The sequence below is a fragment of the Platalea leucorodia genome (assembly GCF_965183815.1).
Source record: "Platalea leucorodia genome assembly, chromosome: 6".
Taxonomy (NCBI): Eukaryota; Metazoa; Chordata; class Aves; order Pelecaniformes; family Threskiornithidae; genus Platalea; species Platalea leucorodia.
In genome coordinates this window covers 86644770-86664194 of record NC_138828.1, presented here as the reverse complement: position 1 = coordinate 86664194, position 19425 = coordinate 86644770, and the positions used below count along the sequence as shown (strand labels likewise).

Here is a 19425-nt window from a genome sequence, read left to right as displayed (position 1 = left end):
GGATGGGGGGGGGGGGGCCGGGGAGGACCGGCCCCGCGGGTTCCCCGCCCGCCCGCCAGGGGGCGCTGCCGCAGCCGCCGCTTCCCCAGCGTCGCGCCGTGATGACGCGCGGCCGCGCGACGGGGCCATGGCGGGCGAACGGCGGCGACGCGGCGCGGAGGGAGCGCGGGAACGAACCCGGGAACGAACCCGGGAACGCGGGGTCCGGCGGGAACGGGAGCAACAACGGGGGCCGGGCCGGGGCCGGGTAGCGCTGGTGGTAACGGCGGCGGCGGCAGCGCTGGCGCTGGGCCTGGCGGCGGCGGTGGCGGAATGGAACCGGTGGAGCGCGGCCGCCCGCCTCGTTACCCCCCACCCCGCTCCCCCCGCGCTTCCCCCCGGTTCTACTGGGCCTCTCGCTTCGCCCCACCGTTTCTGGGGGACTTACCGGCCTCACGTCTACTTCGGGATGAAGACACGCAGCCCGCGGGCTCTCGTTACCGGTAAGGGGTAGGCGAGGGAGCCGGGGCTCGGCCTGCCCCGCTCCCTCCCGGAGAACCGAGGCTGAACCCGCTCTTCCCGGTGTCCCCAGGGCTGATGTGGCTTCAGCAAGGGGCAGGCGGAGGCAGCTTACGTCACACCTGCGAGCAAAGCGACGGCCTGTCGCGATACGGCTGGTTGATGCACGACGGGGAGAATTTCGGGATTCAGGAAATCGAAGACGGGGGATTGGTGTTGAAAACCGAATTCGTTAAGCGAGCGGGAGGAGAACACGGAGGGGACTGGAGTTGGCGCATCACCGCGCGGACGCAGGTGACGGCGGCGGATTACGGGCAAGGGGAGAACAACCGGAGCCCCTTCCTCACGCGTCTCCCCCCTCCTCTCCCTCCGCAGGGCGCCGGTGGCCCGGCCCCCCTCCTCTCCCTCTTCTTCTACGTCGCCACGGACGGGCAGGGGACGCTGCAGCCGCAGCTGGAGAACGGGACGCGGCTGGCCGCCGTGACGGGGACGGCGGAGGAGCTGGGACGCTTCACCCTCACCTTCCTCCGCCCCACGGCGGAGAACGGCGAAGACCCCAAATACGCCAGGTGCTTCGCCGCGGCGGCCCCCTCGTCCCCCCCGCCCCGCCCCGCCCCCCCTGACGCCCTCTCTCCCTCGGCAGCTACAACTACCTGGAGGCGGCGAGCCCGCTGCACCGCCTGACCGAGGTGGTGCGGAGCAGCCTGAGCAACCGCTTCGTCTTCGCCCCGCCGGGAGGGCCCCGCCGCCGCTTCTTCGCTGTTGACGCCTTCGGGGGGCTGCCGGGGGAGCCCCCGCGGGGCCGCCTGCTGCTGCACCAGGTGACGCTGGAGCCGCCCGCTACGGTGGAGGTGACCTTCGAGTCGGGCAGCGCGGCGGGCCGGCCCGGGCGGCTGGCGGGGGGAGCGCTGTCGGCGGCGCTGGCGCGGCACACGGCCGAATTCGAGCGGCGCTTCGAGGAGACCTTCGGGCTGGGCCGCAAGGGCTTCCCCCCGCCGCAGCGGCGCTTCGCCCAGGCCGCCCTCAGCGAGCTGCTGGGGGGGGTGGGCTACTTCCACGGGCGCTCGCTGGTGCAGTCTCCGCTGCAGGAGCGCCCCGCGCCCGGCCCCGAGGCCGCGCTCTTCACCGCCGTCCCCTCCCGCTCCTTCTTCCCCCGCGGCTTCCTCTGGGACGAGGGCTTCCACCAGCTGCTGCTGGCGCGCTGGGACCCGGCGCTGAGCCGGGAGGTGATCGCCCACTGGCTGGACCTGATGAACGCCGAGGGCTGGATCCCGCGGGAGCAGATCCTGGGGGAGGAGGCGCGGGCCAAGGTGCCCCCCGAGTTCCTCCTGCAGCACAGCGAGACGGCCAACCCCCCCACGCTGCTGCTGGCCCTGCAGCGCCTGCTGCCCGCCGCCCCCCCGCCCTACCTGCGCCGCCTCTTCCCCCGCCTGCGCGCCTGGTACGACTGGTACAACCGGACGCAGGCCGGGCCCCTGCCCCTCACCTTCCGCTGGCGCGGCCGCGACCCCCAGCCCGAGCGCTTCCTCAACCCCAAGACGCTGGCCTCGGGGCTGGACGACTACCCCCGCGCCTCCCACCCCTCGCCCGAGGAGCGGCACCTGGACCTGCGCTGCTGGATGGCGCTGGCCTCCCGGGTGCTGGCCGAGGCGGCCGAGCGGCTGGGCGAGCCGGCCGGGCCGTACCGGGAGATGGAGCGGGCGCTGAGCGACAACCAGCTGCTGGAGCGGCTGCACTGGGCCCCGGAGCTGGGCGCCTTCGCCGACTACGGCAACCACAGCGAGGCTGTGGGGCTGCGCTGGCAGCGGGCGGCGCCGGCGGCGCCGGGACAGCCGCCCCCGGCCCCCCGGCTGGTGCGGGAGGTGCGGGAGGCGCCGCGGCCGCGCTTCGTGGGGGCCCTGGGCTACGTCAGCCTCTTCCCGCTGCTGCTGCAGCTGCTGCGCCCCGACTCGCCGCGGCTGCCTGCCGTGCTGGCCGCCGTGCGCAGCGAGCGGCAGCTCTGGACGCCCTTTGGGCTGCGCTCCCTGGCCCGCGACAGCCCGCTCTACATGCAGCGCAACACCCAGCACGACCCCCCGTACTGGCGCGGCTCCGTCTGGGTCAACATCAACTACCTGGCGCTGCGGGCGCTGCGCGGCTACGCCGAGGCCGAGGGGCCGCAGCGGGAGCGGGCGGCAGAGATCTACCGGGAACTGCGCCACAACCTGATGGCCAACCTCTACCGGCAGTACGGCGAGAGCGGCTTCCTCTGGGAGCACTACAGCGACAGCACCGGCCGCGGCCAGGGCTGCCACCCCTTCGCCGGCTGGTCCGCGCTGGTCGTGCTGGTGATGGCTGAGGACTACTAGGGCCACCGGCCGCCGCCGGAGCTGGCCGAGGTGCGGGCAGCTGCCTGTGCAGCCGGCCCTGCCCGTCTTTCTCAGGTGTGGGTGGAGGCGCAGAGCCCACCGCCTCCCCCAGAATAAACCTCCACCGCCGTGGCCTGTTGCTGCCTGTGTCCGGGGGTCCCGGCTCCGTCCTGCCCCAGCCCGCGGGGTCCCGGCCGCCCCCTTCCTCCCCCCTGCCTGGGGCAGGGGGCCAGGACAGCGTCCCCTGTGCCACGGGGGTGCCTTGTCCCCCTCCCGGTGGGGCTGGGGGGGTCCCAGAGGGTCGCAGCTCGGCCCCGGCGCCCCCCAGCAGGCACGGGGCTGCCGTTACTTCCACATCTCTTTAATGGTGAGAGAACGCTACGTGAGCTGCCCGGCCCGCGGCGGCGATGGGACCCCCCGCGGGCACCGGCAGCACCGGGGGGGACTCGGGGCAGGCGCGGGGTCCCGGCGGCTGCGGCCCCTGGAAGCAGTTCAGAGGGGAGGGGGCTGCGGCGGGACCACGGCACGGCCGCGCCACGCGAGGTACCGGAGGCGACGTGGGGGGGTCGGTCGGGGCGAGGGGCCCCCGGGGGCTCCGCGGCGAGAGTCCAGACCCCAGGGACGCTGCCCCGAGCCCCCTGCCCGGCCGGGGCGGCCGCAGCTCCGCGGGATGGGGCCCTTGGCACAGCTGCCGGCCCCTCCGGCACGGGCAGGGGGAGCAGGCAGCAGGATGGGGCCAGGCAAGCGAGCGGGCAGCGGGGAGGGCAGGGCCAGGCGCAGGCTCAGACGGGCAGGGCGGGTGAGCCGGGCCCCTCGCCGCGGGGCTGGGGCGCGGGGCCAGCCTTGCCCAGGAGGTGAGTGCCTTCGCCCTCGCCCTCCTCCTCCTCCTGGCAGCGGCCCACCTCGATGCCCGAGTCCCCCGTCAGGCGCCGGTGCCGGAAATGCTCGCCGCTGCCTTCCTCCCGGGCCGCGCCGCCCTCCTCCTCCTCACCCTCCTCGATGTCGGAGCAGGGGTGGCAGTCGGCCTCGAAGAAGTCCACGGTGGAGGAGAAGAGGGCGTGCTTGTGCGGGGCCTCGCGGGCCGGCGCCTCCTCGGGGGGCAGCTCCCAGCTGGCGCCGGTGCCGGTGCTGCTGGTGCCGCCCTCCTCGCTGGGCGTGCTGGCCCGGCTGCGCTCTGTCTCGTCCGTCACCTGCACCGAGAGCGAGGTGCTGCTGGGGGAGGTGGCGCAGCTCGACTCGCAGGAGCAGCTGGTGTAGTTCTCCGAGCTGGGCGAGAGGGTGAGGCTGCTGGAGCCCAGGCGGCTGCGGGGCCCGCTCAGCTGGGCCAGGATGGCGCTGTAGGGCGGCGGCGGCGTGCTGGGGCGGTGGGCCACCTCCTCGTAGGCAGGCAGCTTGAAGGAAGCCAGCATCCCTGCGGGGCGGGCGGGGGTCAGGGCGGCCCCCGGGGCTGCCGGCGGGCCCTGTCCCCGAGGGGACGGACCCGGGGCAGAGCCGGGGGGACGCGGGGGCCCTCACTCACTGAGGTCCATCATGGAGGCGGGGTAGTTGCAGGCACCGTGGTAGGCGATGAGGTTGATCTCCCGCTGCCGCTGCTGCTGCTGCAGGCGCAGCTTGGCCCGGCGGTGCCGGTAGGCGCAGCAGCAGCTGAAGAGGATGAGGATGGTCCAGAGGAGCCAGAACCCTGCGGGGAGCAGCGCGGGGTCACCCTGCCCTCGGCCCCCGCCCCCCCGGCCCCCGCGCCCCCGCCCGCACTCACACCACAGCTCGTAGTAGTAGGTGCAGCAGCCGGTCTCCCCGCAGCAGTGCCCGGTCTCGCAGACGTAGGGCTGGTTGTTCACCCCCGGGCAGTACTCCCGGGCCTGCGGGCACAGCCCCGCCGTCACCCCGGCCCGGCGAGGCGGCGCCTGCCGCCCCGGCCCCGGGGGAAGGGGCTCCCGGCCCCGGCCGCCCCCCCGGCCCTACCTGCTGGTGCTGCCGGCCCAGCAGCGCGGCCCAGGCCCCCTCGGCGCCGCCGCTCCCGGGCCGCTCCATGGCGCCGCCTACAGCCCGCCGCGGCCCCGCGCCGGCTCCGCCCGCTCGGCCGCCCCGGCCCCGGCCCCCGCCGCCCGCAGCAGCAGCCGCTGCCCCGCCGCCGCCGCCGCCATCCCGGCCGCTCGGCCCCCCGCCGCCGCCCGGGCCGCAGCCTCCGCCGCCGCCATCACGCCCGGGCCGAAGCTCCCGCCCCCCTGCCGCCGCCGCCGACCAATCCCGCGCCGCCTCGCCGCCGCCCGCCAATCGGCGCCGCCGCCGCCGCCCTGCCGCCGCCAATCGGGAGCCGTCTGCCCGCGCCTCACGCCCAACAACAGAGACAAAGGGACCGAGCCCCGCCCCCGCCGGGATTGGCGGCCGCCGCCACCAACCGGAGGCGGAGCCCCGCCCTCCCAGCCGTGACTGACGGGGACGCCGACCAACCGCGGTCTCGCTCCGCACGGCCGCCCCTGCCTGGCCGGGTCCCGCCCCCGGGGCGGGCGTTCGGGAAAGCCTGGCCAACACGACGCGCAGGCCTGGCTCCAGCGCGTGATTGACGGAGAAGCCAACCAACCAGCACCGCCGCTCTCGGCCGGGCCGGGCTGTACCATAACACACGGGGGGGGGCGACGGGGCGGGGGGGCAGCTGTACCATCGCGCTCCCGGTGCGGGGGGGCGCGGCCCCCGTCCCGGCGGACCCACACACGGCTCCGTCCCCAGCAGCCTTTAATCAGCTCCGCGGCACCGGGCGGTGCCGCCCCCGCGGGACCAGCCCCGGGTCCCCCCCGGGCCCCCCTCAGTCCCCGACGGGGCCGCCCCCCGCAGCCCCGGCCCCCTCTGTCCACGGCGGAGGGGCCCCGGCCCCCGGGCCTAGGCCGCGGCCTCCTGCAGGCGCAGGTTCCTCCTGTAGCAGGCCAGGCTGCAGAGCGGCAGGCCGGTGCGGGAGCAGGAGTAGCGCTTGTGGTTGGAGCAGCCGGCGACGCCGCAGAGGACGGGCGAGGGGACGGCGGGGGCCGGGGCGGGCGGCAGCGGCAGGGCCATGCCCGCCGGGAAGGAGACGGTGATGCGGTCGATGGCGTTGCAGTAGTGGACGACGGGGCAGGGGGCCTGCTTGGCCTTGCGCTCCCGCAGCGTCTTCACCTTCGCCTTGTTGGTCTTGGTCAGGCGCTCGATGGTCTGGTTCTTGTTCTCCTCCGCCTTCTTGGCCGCCTGCAGGCGCCGCTTGCGGGCCCGCTCCTCCCGCTTCACCAGCATCTCCTCCGTCAGCTCCTTTGCCTTGTAGCCCATGGGCAGCTCCAGCAGCGGCTGGCTCTGCTGCTTGTGCAGGAGGGCTTTCTGCGGGGGCACGGGGGGCACCGTCACAACCCCGGCCAGGGCCCCCCCCCATCCCTCTGAGGGCCCCGACCCGGCCCCCTGCCAGTTCTGGGGGCTCTGGGGCACCCACCCCACCCCAGCAGGTGGCTCCGCCAGCCCCACAGCCCGGGGCTGTGCGGCTCCGTGGCCCCCCCAGCCCCCCTCACCTGTCGGGCCGTCAGCAGGGACTCATCCACCTCCTTCTTGAGCTCCCCGTTGTCATCCAGCTCGCCCTTCTCCAGGGCGTCGAGCCAGCGCTCTTCTTCCTCCTCCTCCTCCTCGCGGGCGGGAAAGCAGCTCTCCGAGTCCAGGTCAGGCAGGGGCGAGGGGTCCAGGTTGCTGTCCTCATCTGGGCCAGGCGGTGCGAGGAGAGGAGTCACCGAGGCAGGGGGGTCAGGCCGCCCACAAAGCTGCAACGGGGCGACCCGTGCCGCCCCAGGCAGCGGGGCCAGGCCGCGGGCACCGTCCCTGTCCCCTCCGCAGGGCACTGGAGGGGCACAGCTGCACCCGCAGCCCCCTGGGAGGGGACCTGAGCGCCCTGCGGGCTCCCCCTCCGCCCCAGCCCTCCGAGGCCCCACACCACCCTCCCCTACAGCCAAACCCCCCCCGGCACCACTGTCGCTGCCCCCGGGGCTCACCCAGCCAGGCCCGGTACTGCTCGATGGGCACCCCTTCCGTGGGCTCCTCCTCCTCGTCCACCACCATCAGTGGGGAGGGCGAGCGCGGCGCCTCAGGGACCACCGTGAAGGTCGGCACGCTGCGGAGAGAGAGGGCGCGGGGCAGCCGGTGAGGCCGGGACGGCAGGGACCCAGCCCCGGCGAGGACTGTGGTGCCCGTGGGGTGGGGAAGAGGCCGGCCGGGCCCCGGCCCGGCCCCCCTCACCTCTTGGTGCCCAGGATCTGCCCCCCCAGCTTGATCTTCAGCTTCAGCTGGGGCTTGCGCAGGCCGGCGGCGGGCTCGGGGACCGGGGGCGGCCCCGCCGCCTCATGGTGGTGCTTCTTCTTGTGCTTCTTCTTGTGCTTCTTGTGCTTCTTCTTGTGGGAGCCGTGCCCGCCGCCCGCCTCGGCCTCCTCCCCTGCGGGCGGGCCACAGCCGTCAGCCCGGCCCGGGGAGCCGCCACCGGGCCCGGCCCCGCCGTGCAGCGACACTGGAGGCCGCGGCTGCGAGTCCCGGGCTTCCCCGACCCCAAGCCCGCAGCCCGGCCCCGCTCCCCTCACCGTTCTCGCCGCCCTCCATCCTACCGCGCCGCCAGGCCTTACTCATCCGGCGCTACCGGTGCTGGTGTCCCGCCTTGTGGGGGAACCAATTCCGAACGGACCCACTTCCGCCCGGCGCGGCGGAATACACCCAGGGCGGCCGGCCGGGGAGTGGCGCCGCCGCCGCCATCTTTGAAGTGGGCAAGGAGGAGCGCTGTCCGGGCGGAAACCGGAGCCGCGGGCCTAAAGGGCCCGCGGCTCCGGTTTCCGCCCGGACAGCGCTCGCCACCGAGGCGAGCGCGCAGGCAGCTGCCCGTGGGCGCGCGCTGCCGATGCACACGCGTGTGCGCGCGCAGACAGGCCTGGTGTGCCCGTGGGGTGCGCGCGCGTGGACGCGCAGCCCGCCGGGCGCAGCCGCGCACACGTATGTGCACGCGTGTGCGCGGCGGCCGGGTGTTAATTAGCACGTGCGCACACCCACACCCCCCCCCAACACCCCCCAGCACCCCCCAGCACCCCCCAGCACCCCCCCATCCCCGCAGCTGCCTGCGCTGACTCCGGCCATTGTCCTGCCCGTGCCAGTCGCTGCCCGGTACCGGCCCCGCTGCCAGCTGCGGCTCCCGCCGCTCGCCCCGGTGCTCCCCGGCACGGTCTGCAGCCGCGCGCGTTGGCGGCGGCCGGCGTCGGTGCCTCCCGGTGCCCCTGCGTCCCGCCCCGTGCCAGGTGCGGCAGGGCCGGGGAGGGGTTTGCTCCAGGCTCGGAGCCGAGCGAACGTCCCGCGGGAGCCCCGGGATCAGCCCCGGTACCGGCACAATGTTCTGCCGCAACCAGCGGAGCCGGGTGACTGTGGCCCGCGGCTCGGCGCTGGAGATGGAGATCCGCCGCGGCCACTGCCGGCTCAGCCTCCTGGCCGACTCCGCGCAGGTACGGCACCGCTGCCCGCATCGGCTCTCGCACCGGCACCCAGGCCGCGCAAGCAGGGCGCCGGCAGCCGCTCCCCTCCGCTCCTGGCACCCGCCGCCCTCGTCCCGCCTGTCCTGCCCGTCCCGCCGGCAGCACCGGCCGCCACCGGCCCAGCCGGGATTTCCCGCCACGCCGGCCGGCTCTCGCCCCGGCAAAGCGGGAAGCGCCTGTGCCCCCGGCATGGCCGCCCTCGCCACCGGCAGCGTGCCAGGCCGGCGCGGCGGGACCGCAGCCCCGACGCCCCACGGCTCCTGCTGCTGCCCGGGGGGCCCGGACGGGCCCCCGGTGCCGGGGGCTGGCGGGGCACCGCGGTGGGAGCCCTGCGGAGCCGAGGCCTGGCACCGCACGAGGGCCGGGTCCGTGCCGGGGTCCTGGGGAGGGGGCTCCATCGGTGCGGGGGCTCCAGGACGCCGGGGCAAGGATGGGGCCGTGGGAGCGGGACCCTCGCCCCCGCTGGGCACGTGGGCACGAGGCACTGGGGGTCCCGGTGCGTCCTGGGGGTCCCGGTGCACACGACAGGGATCCCGGTGCGCATGGAGGGGTCCCAGTACATCCTGGGGGGGTCCTGATGCACATGGTGGGGGTCCCGGTTCCCCCGGTACCAGCCACGCATGGTGGCGGAGGTGTCCCAGTGGACATGGTGGGGGTCCTGGTGCACGTGGAGGGGTCCCAGTGCACATTGGGGGGGTCCTGGTGCACATGGTGGGGGTCGTAGTTCCCCCGGTACCAGCTGCACATGGTGGCGGAGGTGTCCTGGGGTGCATGGGGGGGCGTCTCAGTGCACATGGAGGGGTCCTGGTGCACAATGGGGGGGTCCTGGTGCATGTGGAGGGGGTCGTGGTGCGCATGGGGGGTTCCCGGTGCACAATGGGGGCTTCCCAGTGCGCACGGTGGGGTTCCTGGTGCACATGGGGGGGCGTCCCAGTTCCCCGGGTACCAGCTGCACATGGTGGTGGAGGTGTCCTGGTGCATCCTTGGGGGTCCCGGTGCACATGGGGGGTCCTGGTGCATCCTGGGGAGGGTCCCGGTGCACATGGAGGGGTCCCGGTGCATCCTGGGGGGTCCCGGTGCACTCGAAATGGGGGGTCCCGGTGCACATGGTGGTGGTCCCGGTGCACACGGGGGGGTCCCAGTGCACATGGAGGGGCTCCCGGTTCCCCCAGTACCAGCTGCACACGGTGGCAGAGGTGTCCCAGTGCATCCTGGGGGGGTCCCGGTGCGCATGGAGGGGTCCCGGTGCGCATGGAGGGGTCCCGGTGCACAATGGGGGGGGTCCTGGTGCGCATGGGGGGTCCCGGTGCACATGGAGGGGGCTCGGTACATCCTGGGGAGTCCCGGTGCACTCGAAGGGGGGGGTCCCGGTGCACATGGGGGGGTCCCGGTGCACATGGTGGTGGTCCCGGTGCACATGGTGGTGGTCCTGGTGCACAAGGGGGGGGGGGTCCCGGTGCACATGGGGGGGTCCCGGTGCACATGGTGGTGGTCCTGGTGCACACGGTGGTGGTCCCGGTGCACAAGGGGGGGGGGGTCCCGGTGCACACGGTGGTGGTCCTGGTGCACATGGTTGTGGTCCCGGTGCACAAGGGGGGGGGTCCCGGTGCGCATGGAGGGGGTCCCGGTGCACTCGAAGGGGGGGGCTCCCGGTTCTCCCGGTACCGCCTGCACACGCGGGGGGGGGGGCGGCCCCTGTAAGCGGAGCCGGCGGAGGAATGGCCGGGGGGGGCGGGCCGGGGGCGGGCGGCCGCCGCCTTCCTGTGCGCGCCGCGGCGGAGCGGCGGAGCGGGAGCGGCGGAAGGTACCGGGGCGGGGGGGTCGCGCTGCTGCGCCCACCGGGGCCGGTAGGGGGCGGCGGACGGCACCGGGGGCGGGGGGGGGGGGGACGGGGTCCCGGTACCGGGACTCCGTCCCGGTACCGGGACCCCGTCCCCCTCCCCCCCGCCCCGATCCGACCTCCCCCCCCCCCCCCCCCCGGGTCCCGGTCACCGGCAGCCCCTGCACCCCCTCCCCTCGTCCCTGCACCCCGAGCCCTGCACCCCTCCTGTCCCTGCACCCCCTGCTCTGCGCCCCGTCTTGTCCCCTGCACCCCTTCTCCTGTCCCCTGTCCCTGCACCCCGTCTGCAGCACCCCACCTCCCCTCCCCGTCCCCCATCTTGTCCCCAGCCCCCGCACCCCTCGTCCTGTCCGTGCACCCCCGCCCCTGCACCCCATCTTGCCCCCCATCTTGTCCCCTGCACCCCTTCTCCTGCACCCCTGTCCCTGCACCCCGTCTGCAGCACCCCACGTCCCCTCCCCGTCCCCCATCTTGTCCCCAATCCCTGCACCCCTTGTCCCACCCCTGCACCCCCTCCCCTGCACCCCATCCTGCCCCTCTGTCCCCCATCTTGTCCCCTGCACCCCTTCTCCCCTCCGTGCACCCCTTCTCCTGCACCCCTGTCCCTGCACCTTGTCTGCAGCACCCCACGTCCCCTCCCTGTCCCCCATCTTGTCCCCAGCCCCCGCACCCCTCATCCTGTCCGTGCACCCCCTCCCCTGCACCCCATCTTGCCTCCTGTCCCCCATCTTGTCCCCTTGCCCCCGTCCCCCGTCCCCCAACCCTGCACCCCTTATCCCAGCCCCCCCCGCCGCCCCCGCTGCCCTTTCCCGCACAGTGCCCGGTTGTTCGGCGGGAGGGGGCGGCCGGTACCGGGGGGGGGGGGGGGCACGGCCACGGCCGGTACCCGGGGGTGGGGGGCAATGAAAGGGCCCTTTTCTCTCCGCAGCCGTAGCGGGGGGGGGGACACGCAAAAAGCCCCGATTCCCGACGGCGCTGGATGCAGCGGGGTCCACGGGCGGGGAGTCGGGGGAAACCTCCCCCCCACCCCCCCCCAGCCCCCCCAGAATAACCGGGGGGGTCCCGGTGGTCCCGATGGAGGTGGCGGGGAGGGGGCAACGCCTTCAGATGCAGGAAAAACTGCGGATCCTGGAAGATCTCAACATGCTCTATATCCGTCAGATCGCCATTAGTCTCCAGGTAGGAATTAGGGAGGGGGGAGCCCACCCTGGGGACCCCCGGGACCCCCCGGACCCCCGGACCCCGGGGAACCCGGGGTCCGGGGGTCCGGGGGGTCCCGGGGGTCCCGGGAAGGTGGAGAGCGCTCCCCACCGATCCCCCCCATGCGGGGAGCATCCCCCCGTATCCCACCCTGGGGGTCCCCGGGAGGATGGAGGGGGGGTCCCGGGGTGGGGCGGGGGGGTCTGGGGGCGAGTTCCCGTTGCTCCCACCCCCCCACCCCCCCTTGCCCGATGCTCGGGGTTATTTATAGCCGGCGGTGACGTCACTGCGGCTCCACGGGCAGGGGGCCCGGGGGGGGGGACGCAGGCAGCAGCCGGTACCGGAATGGAGCGGCAACCGGTACCGGCAGTGAGTTGGGGGTCCGGGGACCCCGTTGGGGGTGTCCATCGGGGAGCGTGGCGTGGCTGGGGGGGTGCGTGGCGAATCCGTGGGGTGCACGGTGCAGCCGTGGGGCGCGTGGTTCCCCGTGGGGTTCGTGGTGTATCTGTGGGGCGTGTGGTTCCCCGTGGGGTATGCGGTGTATCCGTGGGGCGCGTGGTTCCCCGTGGGGGACGGGGCACATCCGTGGGGTGCGCAGTGCATCTGTGGGGCACCTGCTTTCCCCGTGGGGTGCGTGATGTGCGTGTGGGGTGCGTGGCACATCTGTGGGGTGCATGCGGTATCTGTGGGGTGCGTGGTTCCCCCGTGGGGTACATGATGTATCCGTGGGGTGCGTGGCTCTGCTGTGGGGTACGTGATGTATCCATGGGGTGCGTGGCACATCCGTGAGGTGCATGCGGTATCTGTGGGGTGCATGGTTCTCCCGTGGGGTGCGTGACGTATCCGTGGGGTGCGTGGGTCCCCCGTGGGGTACATGATGTATCCATGGAGTGCGTAGCACATCCGTGGGGTGTATGCAGTAGCTGTGGGGTGTGTGATGTATCCATGGGGTGCGTAGCACATCCGTGGGGTGCATGCAGTAGCTGTGGGGTGTGTGATGTATCCATGGGGTGCGTGGCACATCCGTGGGGTGCATGCAGTAGCTGTGGGGTGTGTGATGTATCCATGGGGTGCGTGGCACATCCGTGGGGTGCATGCAGTAGCTGTGGGGTGTGTGGTTCCCCTGTGGTGTGCATGATGTATCCGTGGGGTGCGTGGCTCAGCCATGGGGTAGATGCTGTACCTGTGGGGCGCGTGGCACATCTCGGGGATGCACGGCACATCTGGGGGGTGCACGGTGTATCCGTGGGGCGTCATTCCTCCGTGGAGCACGTGATGTACGTGTGGGGCACGTGCTTCCCCTATGGGGTACATGGTATATTGGTGGGGTGTGTGGCACATCCGTGGGGCACGTGGTTCCCCTGTGGGGTACGTGATGTATCTGTGGGGTACCTGGCTCCGCCACAGTGGACGTGATGTATCTGTGGGGCACGTGGTTCCCCTGTGGGGTGCAGGATGTATCTGTGGGGTGCATGAGTCCTCATGGGGTACGTGACGTAGCTGTGGGGCATGTGGCACATCTGTGGGATGCATGGTGTATCCGTGGGGTGCGTCGTTCCCCCGTGGGGCACATGGTGTATCCGTGGGGCGCGTGGCACATCTGTGGGATGCATGGTGTATCCGTGGGGTGCGTCGTTCCCCTGTGGGGCACACGGTGTATCCGTGGGGTGCGTGGCACATCCGTGGGGCACATGGTGTATCCGTGGGACATGGGGCACATCTGTGGGTGCGTGGCTTCTTGTGGGGGGCACGCTGTCTCTGTGGGCCGGGCTGGGGCGGTGGCTGTTGGGGGGCATCGGGGCTGCAGCCCCCAGGGCTGGGGGCTGTTCGGGGCGGTGGGACGGGGGACCCCGGCGGGCGGCTGTGGGGGCCCGGGAGGGAGACCCCGAGGAGCCGGCGGCTGCGTGGCCCCAGGGGGCGCGGGGCGCTCATTCGGTGGCTGCAGCGAAGGCTGGTTTGGGGTGGGGGCTGACAGAGGTGGCCGCGGGGACCGGCCCCCGCTGGCGGGAGCGGAGCTTTGTGGGGGCCGGTGTGTGTCCCCCCCCGTGCCCGGGCCTGGGCTGAGCTGTGCTGAGCCAGGGGTGCACGGCTGGGACCCCCATGTGTGTGCAGCTGGGACCCCCCCCAGCCAGCGTGCGTGGCTGGGACCCCCCAGGGGTGCACGGCTGGGACCCCCATGTGTGTGCAGCTGGGACCCCCCTCAGCCAGCGTGCGTGGCTGGGACCCCCTAGGGGTGCACGGCTGGGACCCCCATGTGTGTGCATGGCTGGGACCCCCAGGGGTGCACGGCTGGGACCCCCATGTGTGTGCATGGCTGGGACCCCCAGGGGTGCACGGCTGGGACCCCCATGTGTGTGCGTGGCTGGGACCCCCTAGGGGTGCACGGCTGGGACCCCCATGTGTGTGCATGGCTGGGACCCCCAGGGGTGCACGGCTGGGACCCCCATGTGTGTGCAGCTGGGACCCCCCAGGGGTGCACGGCTGGGACCCCCATGTGTGTGCATGGCTGGGACCCCCATGGGTGCACGTCTGGGACCCCCATGTGTGTGCAGCTGGGACCCCCCAGGGGTGCACGGCTGGGACCCCCATGTGTGTGCATGGCTGGGACCCCCATGGGTGCACGTCTGGGACCCCCATGTGTGTGCAGCTGGGACCCCCCAGGGGTGCACGGCTGGGACCCCCATGTGTGTGCATGGCTGGGACCCCCATGGGTGCATGTCTGGGACCCCCATGTGTGTGCAGCTGGGACCCCCAGGGGTGCACGGCTGGGACCCCCCAAGCTGTGCAGAGCTGGGGGTGGCCAGGTCGCTCCGTGGCCCCCGGGGGGACGTGGCAGCCCCAATCCGTGGCTGGAGATGCTGAAGGCGGGGAGGGACCCCCCCCCAGCCCCGGCGGGTGCCCCCCGCCCCCGTGCAGCCCCCTGCAGCCCCCGTCCCCGTGCCCTCCCCGCAGGACACGGAGATCCAGCGGAAGATGGAGCGGGAGCTGCGGCTGCGGGAGGGGGCCTGCAAGCTGCTGGCGGCCTGCAGCCGGCGGGAGCAGGCGCTGGAGGCCGCCAAGAGCCTCCTGGTCTGCAACAGCCGCGTCCTGGCCTACATGGCCGAGCTGCAGCGCAGGAAGGAGGCGCAGGTGCTGCGGCGGACGGCCAGGCGGTGAGCACCCCTGGGTGGGGGGCGACGACGGAGGGGGGGCTGCTGGGGCAGCCGCCACAGCTCCCCCCGCCTCCCCGCTTGCCCCCGCAGCCCCTCGGACGCCGGCCCCGCGGACGAGCGCCTGCCCTGCCGGGGCACCGTCTGCGTCTCAGGTACGGGGGGTCCCGCCAGACCCCCACCCTGGGGTGGAGCGGGTGCTCCCCGCGCCGCCGCCTGCACGCCCTCCCACGGCGGGGGGCTGGCGGGGGTCCCGGGTGGGGCTGTGCTGCCACGCCGCGAGCGGGCGCACCCCGGGGGGACCCCTGCCCTCCCCCCGGGAGGGACCCCCGGGCCAGGCTGTGGCCGTGGGGTGGCACGGAGGGTCCCGGGGCGGGCTGTCCCGGGGGGGCTCAGCTCCCCTCACCGCCTGCCTCCCCCCCAGACTTGCGCATCCCGCTGATGTGGAAGGACACGGAGTACTTCAGGAACAAGGGAGGTGAGTGGGGGTGCAGGGGGGCAGCATGGCCCCCCCCCCCGCGCCCCCCTGACCCCCCCTCGCCCGCAGAGCTGCACCGCTGCGCCGTCTTCTGCCTGCTGCAGCTCGGGGCGGAGATCCACGACACCCCCATGGTGCTGGTGGACCGGACCCTCACCGACATCTGCTTCGAGAGCGCCATCCTCTTGTGAGCGCCACGCCGGGAGCGGGTGCACCCTGGGGGGACCCCTGCCCTCCCCGGCCTCCCCCGGGAGGGACCCCCGGGCCGGGCGGTGGCTGTGGGGTGGCACGGAGGGTCCCAGGGCAGGCGGTGGGGCAGGGAGGAGAGTGTGCCCCCCCCTCGGCCGCCCCGCTCACCCCGTGCCCCCCAGCTCGGAGGCCGGGCCCGACTTTGAGCTGAAGGTGGAGCTGTACAGCGCGGGGCTGGCGGGGGGCGCGGCGCAGGGCAGCACCCCCAGGAAGCTGGCCACCCGCCTCAGCACCTCCCTGGGACGCTCCGCCGGCAAGCGGGTGCGCGCCGCCATGGACGGGAGCCCCGGCAGCCCCCCGGGTAACGGGGCCACCAGCCCCCTCCTGCTGCCAGCCCCCAGCGTGCCGTAAGTACCCCCGTGTCCCCGTCCCCTCCGTGTCCCCCCGTCCCCGCTCCTCTCACCCGCCGTCCCCCCAGGGGCCCCAAGTTCCACTTGCTGGCACACGCCGTCCTCTCCCTGGCCGAGGTGCAGGACGGCTTCCGCACCCACGACCTCGCCATCGCCAGCAACGGTGAGTGCGTGGCACGGCACGGCACAGCACGGCGCGGGCGACGGGGCCAGGGGCCTGGTGGGGTGGGGAGAGGGGTCTGGGATGGGGGGCAGGGGAGAAAGGTGCGGGGTCCTGGTGGGGTTGGGGAAGAGGGGGCTCGGGGACGGATGGGGGAGGAGAAAGGGGTCTGGGGTCCCGGCAGGGCAGGGAGCGGGGAGGGGGGTGTGGGTGGGGGTCTGTGCCCGGGCGCCCCAGGCGAGCGTGCCCCCCCAGAGGAGAGCTCCTTCTGGCTGCCCCTCTACGGCAGCATGTGCTGCCGCCTGGCTGCCCAGCCCCGCTGCATGGCCGCCCCGGTGACCAGCGGCTTCCTCCGGCTGCAGGTGAGCGTGGGACGGGGATGGGATGGGGACATGGGCAGGGATGGGAATGGGGATGGGACAGGGTTGGGGATGGGACGGGGATGGGAGGGAGAGGGGGACATGGACAGGGATGGGATGGGGACAGGGATGGGATGGGGACAGGGATGGGGATGGGACAGGGATGGGGACGGAGATGGGTTGGAGATGGGGACATGGACAGGGATGGGACAGGGATGGGGATGCAGGTGGGATGGGGATGGGACAGGGACGGGAACAGGGGTGGGACAGAGATGGGATGGGGATGGGATGGGGACATGGACAGGGATGGGGACAGGGACAGGGATGGGATGGGACGGGGACGGGGACGGGGACGGGGACGGGGACGGCTGGTGGCAGGAGCCCACTGGCTCTCAGCAGTCCCTGCCGGCCGGCTCTGGACTGTGGCCGGGATGGAGACCTGGGAATGCCCGTGCTGGGGAGGGGCTGCCCCTGGCCCCCGGCACTGGGCAGGGGATGGGGTATGGTGGGGCTGGGGTCCCGGTGGGGCTGGGAATGACCCCGGGGGGGCCGGGGCGGTGCGGTGCCTGAGGGTGCCCGCCGTGCTGACGGTGTTGCCTCCGCAAGCAGCAGCCGGGGGCCGAGGCGCGGAGCGGGGCCCGTCTGTACTGTGTCCTGCGCGGCACCGACCTCCTCTGCTACCACGACCCCGGCGACGCCGAGGCCGGGCTGGAGCCGGCCCTCACCATCGCCGTCAACAAGGTACAGCCGGGGCGGGGTGTACGGGGAGCTGTGGGGGGCTCTGGGGAGCTGTGGGGGCTGAGGGTCGCTGCCGCCACTGCAGGAGACCCGCATCCGTGCGGCAGAGCGGGAGGGGCACGGGCAGTCCCACGGCATGGCCGTCACCAACCGCTATGGCGGCGAGGAGGTGACCCACACGCTGCTGGCCGAGAGCCGGGCTGAGGCGCAGCGATGGATGGAGGCCTTCTGGCAGCACTTCTACGACATGAGTGAGTGCCGGCAGGGGCAACATGGCGGGACCCCCATCCCTGTGGGACCCCATCCTGGTGGGATCCCATCTCCATGGGACCCCCATCCTGGCGGGACCTCCATCCCTGTGGTACCCCATCCTCATGGGACCCCCATCCCAGCGGGACCCCCATCCCCGTGGGACCCCATCTCCATGGGACCCCATCCCCGTGGGACCCCATCCCCATGGGACCCCCATCCCAGCGGGACCCCCATCCCCATGGGACCCCATCTCCATGGGACCCCATCCCCGTGGGACCCCATCCCCATGGGACCCCCATCCCAGCGGGACCCCATCCCTGTGGGACCCCCATCCCGGCGGTGCTGAGCCCACCGTGCCCCCAGGCCAGTGGAAGCAGTGCTGCGACGAGCTGATGAGGATCGAGGTGCCGCCGCCGCGCCGGCCGCCCGCCGTGCTGCCCCGGCAGGGCTCGCTCTACCACGAGATGGGTGAGTGCTGGGGCCGGGGGCTCTGCCGCTGTCTCTGTCCTCTCTGCTCTCTGCTAACCTCTCGCCGGGCGGCCCCGTCCTCGCCGCCCCGGCACCTCCCTAACGCCGCTGTTCTCTCCACTGCCCCCCTCCATCTCTCTCCGTCCCCTCCTGCCTTCCTCTGTCCCCTCCTGTCTCTCTGTCCCCCCATCTCTCTGTCCCCTCCTGTCTCTCTGTCCTCTCCTGTCTCTCTCCGTCCCCCCCGTCTCTCCGTCCCCCCTGTCTCTCTCCGTACCCCCGTCTCCGGCGGCTCCAGCCCTGCCTGGCCCGGCCGTGCCCCCCTCCGCCTGCGAAGGGCTCCTGCTGCAGGATAATGCCGTCTCGGCGGAGATCCGGGCTCTGCTCTCCTCCTATTACAGCGACAGGTGACGGGCGGGGGGCCGGCGGGGCGAGCCCCCCGCGCCACGGCCCGCGGCACCCCTGGGACGGCTGTGGGGGCGGCCCGGCCGCGGGGCACGTCCCGGCCGTCCCAGCCGCGGGGCACGTCCCAGCCACCCCGGCCACAGGACACGTCCCAGCTGCCCTGGCTCCGGTGCACATCCCAGGCACCCTGGCTATGGAGCACGTCCCAGCTGCGGGGCGCGTCCTGGCCAGCCCAGCCATGGGGCACATCCCGGCTCCAGTGCACACCCCAGCCACGGGGCACGTCCCAGCCACGGGGCACGTCCCAGCCACGGGGCACGTCCCAGGCACCCTGGCTCTGGAGCACGTCCCAGCTGTGGGCACATCCCGGCTGCCCCGGCTCCGGCGCACGTCCTGGCTGCAGGGCGCACTCCGGCTGTCCCAGCCACGGGACGCATCCCAGCCATCCTGGCCACAGGACTTGTCCCAGTTGCCCTGGCTCCGGTGCACGTCCCAGCCACCGTGGCCGGAGGGCACGTGCCGGCTGCCCTGGCTCTGGTGTGCATCGTGGCCACGGGGCATGTCCTGGCCACGGGGCACATCCCGGCCTCCCCGGCTCCAGTGCACGTCAGGGCCAAGGGACGCATCCCGGCCCCCTGGCTCTGGGGCAGGTCCCGGAGCAGGGTGGGGGTCCGGGGGTCCGGCTGACCCCCGCTCTTCCCCACAGCTATTGACCCGGCCGATGACATCGAGGCGGTGACGGACATCCTGACGCGGCGGGCGGGGGGCCGGGCGCCGGGGACCCCCCCGTGGCTCTCCCTCTTCGAGGGGCCCCCCGCACGTGCCCCCCGCTCCGGCCGGGCCGGCAGCCCCAGCCCCCCGCCCCGCCGCCCCTGGGGCCGCCCCCGCACCCTCTCCCTCGACGCCAAGCTCAGCACCCTGAAGGGACGGGGGTCCCGGCGGGCGGCCCCCCCCTCGCCCCCCGGCTCCGGCTCCTCCAGCAGCGGCAGCAGCAGCCCGGCGATGGAGCACGGCCCCCCCGGCCCCCTCCAGTCCCAGGTCTGAGCCTGGGGACCCACAGGACCCTTGGGGGGGGACCCCCACCTCCCAGCCCCCAGGGCGGCTGCGGAGGGGTGACAGCGCAGGGGGTCCTGCCCTGGGCCGGGGGGGCCGGGGGCTCCCAGCTTCATTTCTTGGGGAGAAACTGGAATTTCTGCCACCCTGTGCCGGGGGGGGCGGGGTGGGCTCAGGGCTGACCCCCCCAAAGGGGTAGGGGGCTGTTCCCCCCCCAGGGTGGGTGCTGGGGGCTGACCACCCCCTCCATTGCAGGGTGGGTGCTGGGGGTGAACCCCCTCTCCATTGCAAGGTGGGTGCTGGGGACCCCCCAGGGTGGGTGCTGGGGGTGAACCCCCCCTCCATTGCAAGGTGGGTGCTGGGGACCCCCC

General features: G+C 73.9%; 4 protein-coding genes across 4 annotated transcripts; 2 read left to right on the top strand and 2 right to left on the bottom strand.

Moving 5' to 3' along the window:
- Positions 1 to 127: 127 nt before the first annotated feature.
- On the top strand, positions 128 to 2978 carry MOGS (mannosyl-oligosaccharide glucosidase; the record flags this gene model as incomplete). Its single annotated transcript, XM_082316429.1, has 4 exons — positions 128 to 482; positions 572 to 792; positions 874 to 1067; positions 1142 to 2978. 4 exons carry the CDS (start codon positions 128 to 130, stop codon positions 2844 to 2846), a joined length of 2475 nt encoding a protein of 824 aa, XP_082172555.1. The 3' UTR covers positions 2847 to 2978.
- Positions 2979 to 3200: 222 nt separating this feature from the next.
- On the bottom strand, positions 3201 to 4967 carry WBP1 (WW domain binding protein 1). The gene is made up of 4 exons (XM_082316506.1): positions 4809 to 4967; positions 4603 to 4705; positions 4366 to 4527; positions 3201 to 4257 (listed from the first exon to the last, which is right to left on the bottom strand). The coding sequence occupies exons 1-4, from the start codon at positions 4875 to 4877 to the stop codon at positions 3629 to 3631; spliced, it is 963 nt and encodes a 320-aa protein (XP_082172632.1). The 5' UTR covers positions 4878 to 4967; the 3' UTR covers positions 3201 to 3628.
- A 663-nt stretch (positions 4968 to 5630) lies between these two features.
- INO80B (INO80 complex subunit B) lies at positions 5631 to 7509 on the bottom strand. Its single transcript, XM_082315773.1, has 5 exons — positions 7424 to 7509; positions 7089 to 7281; positions 6845 to 6963; positions 6374 to 6555; positions 5631 to 6188 (listed from the first exon to the last, which is right to left on the bottom strand). Exons 1-5 carry the CDS (start codon positions 7467 to 7469, stop codon positions 5724 to 5726), a joined length of 1005 nt encoding a protein of 334 aa, XP_082171899.1. The 5' UTR covers positions 7470 to 7509; the 3' UTR covers positions 5631 to 5723.
- Positions 7510 to 8215: 706 nt separating this feature from the next.
- RTKN (rhotekin) lies at positions 8216 to 19170 on the top strand (the record flags this gene model as incomplete). The annotated part of the gene is made up of 12 exons (XM_082316585.1): positions 8216 to 8326; positions 14349 to 14548; positions 14639 to 14700; positions 14970 to 15023; positions 15093 to 15210; positions 15395 to 15619; positions 15691 to 15785; positions 16038 to 16144; positions 16751 to 16882; positions 16965 to 17130; positions 17495 to 17599; positions 18708 to 19170. 12 exons carry the CDS (start codon positions 8216 to 8218, stop codon positions 19043 to 19045), a joined length of 1713 nt encoding a protein of 570 aa, XP_082172711.1. The 3' UTR covers positions 19046 to 19170.
- Between the last annotated feature and the right edge of the window lie 255 nt (positions 19171 to 19425).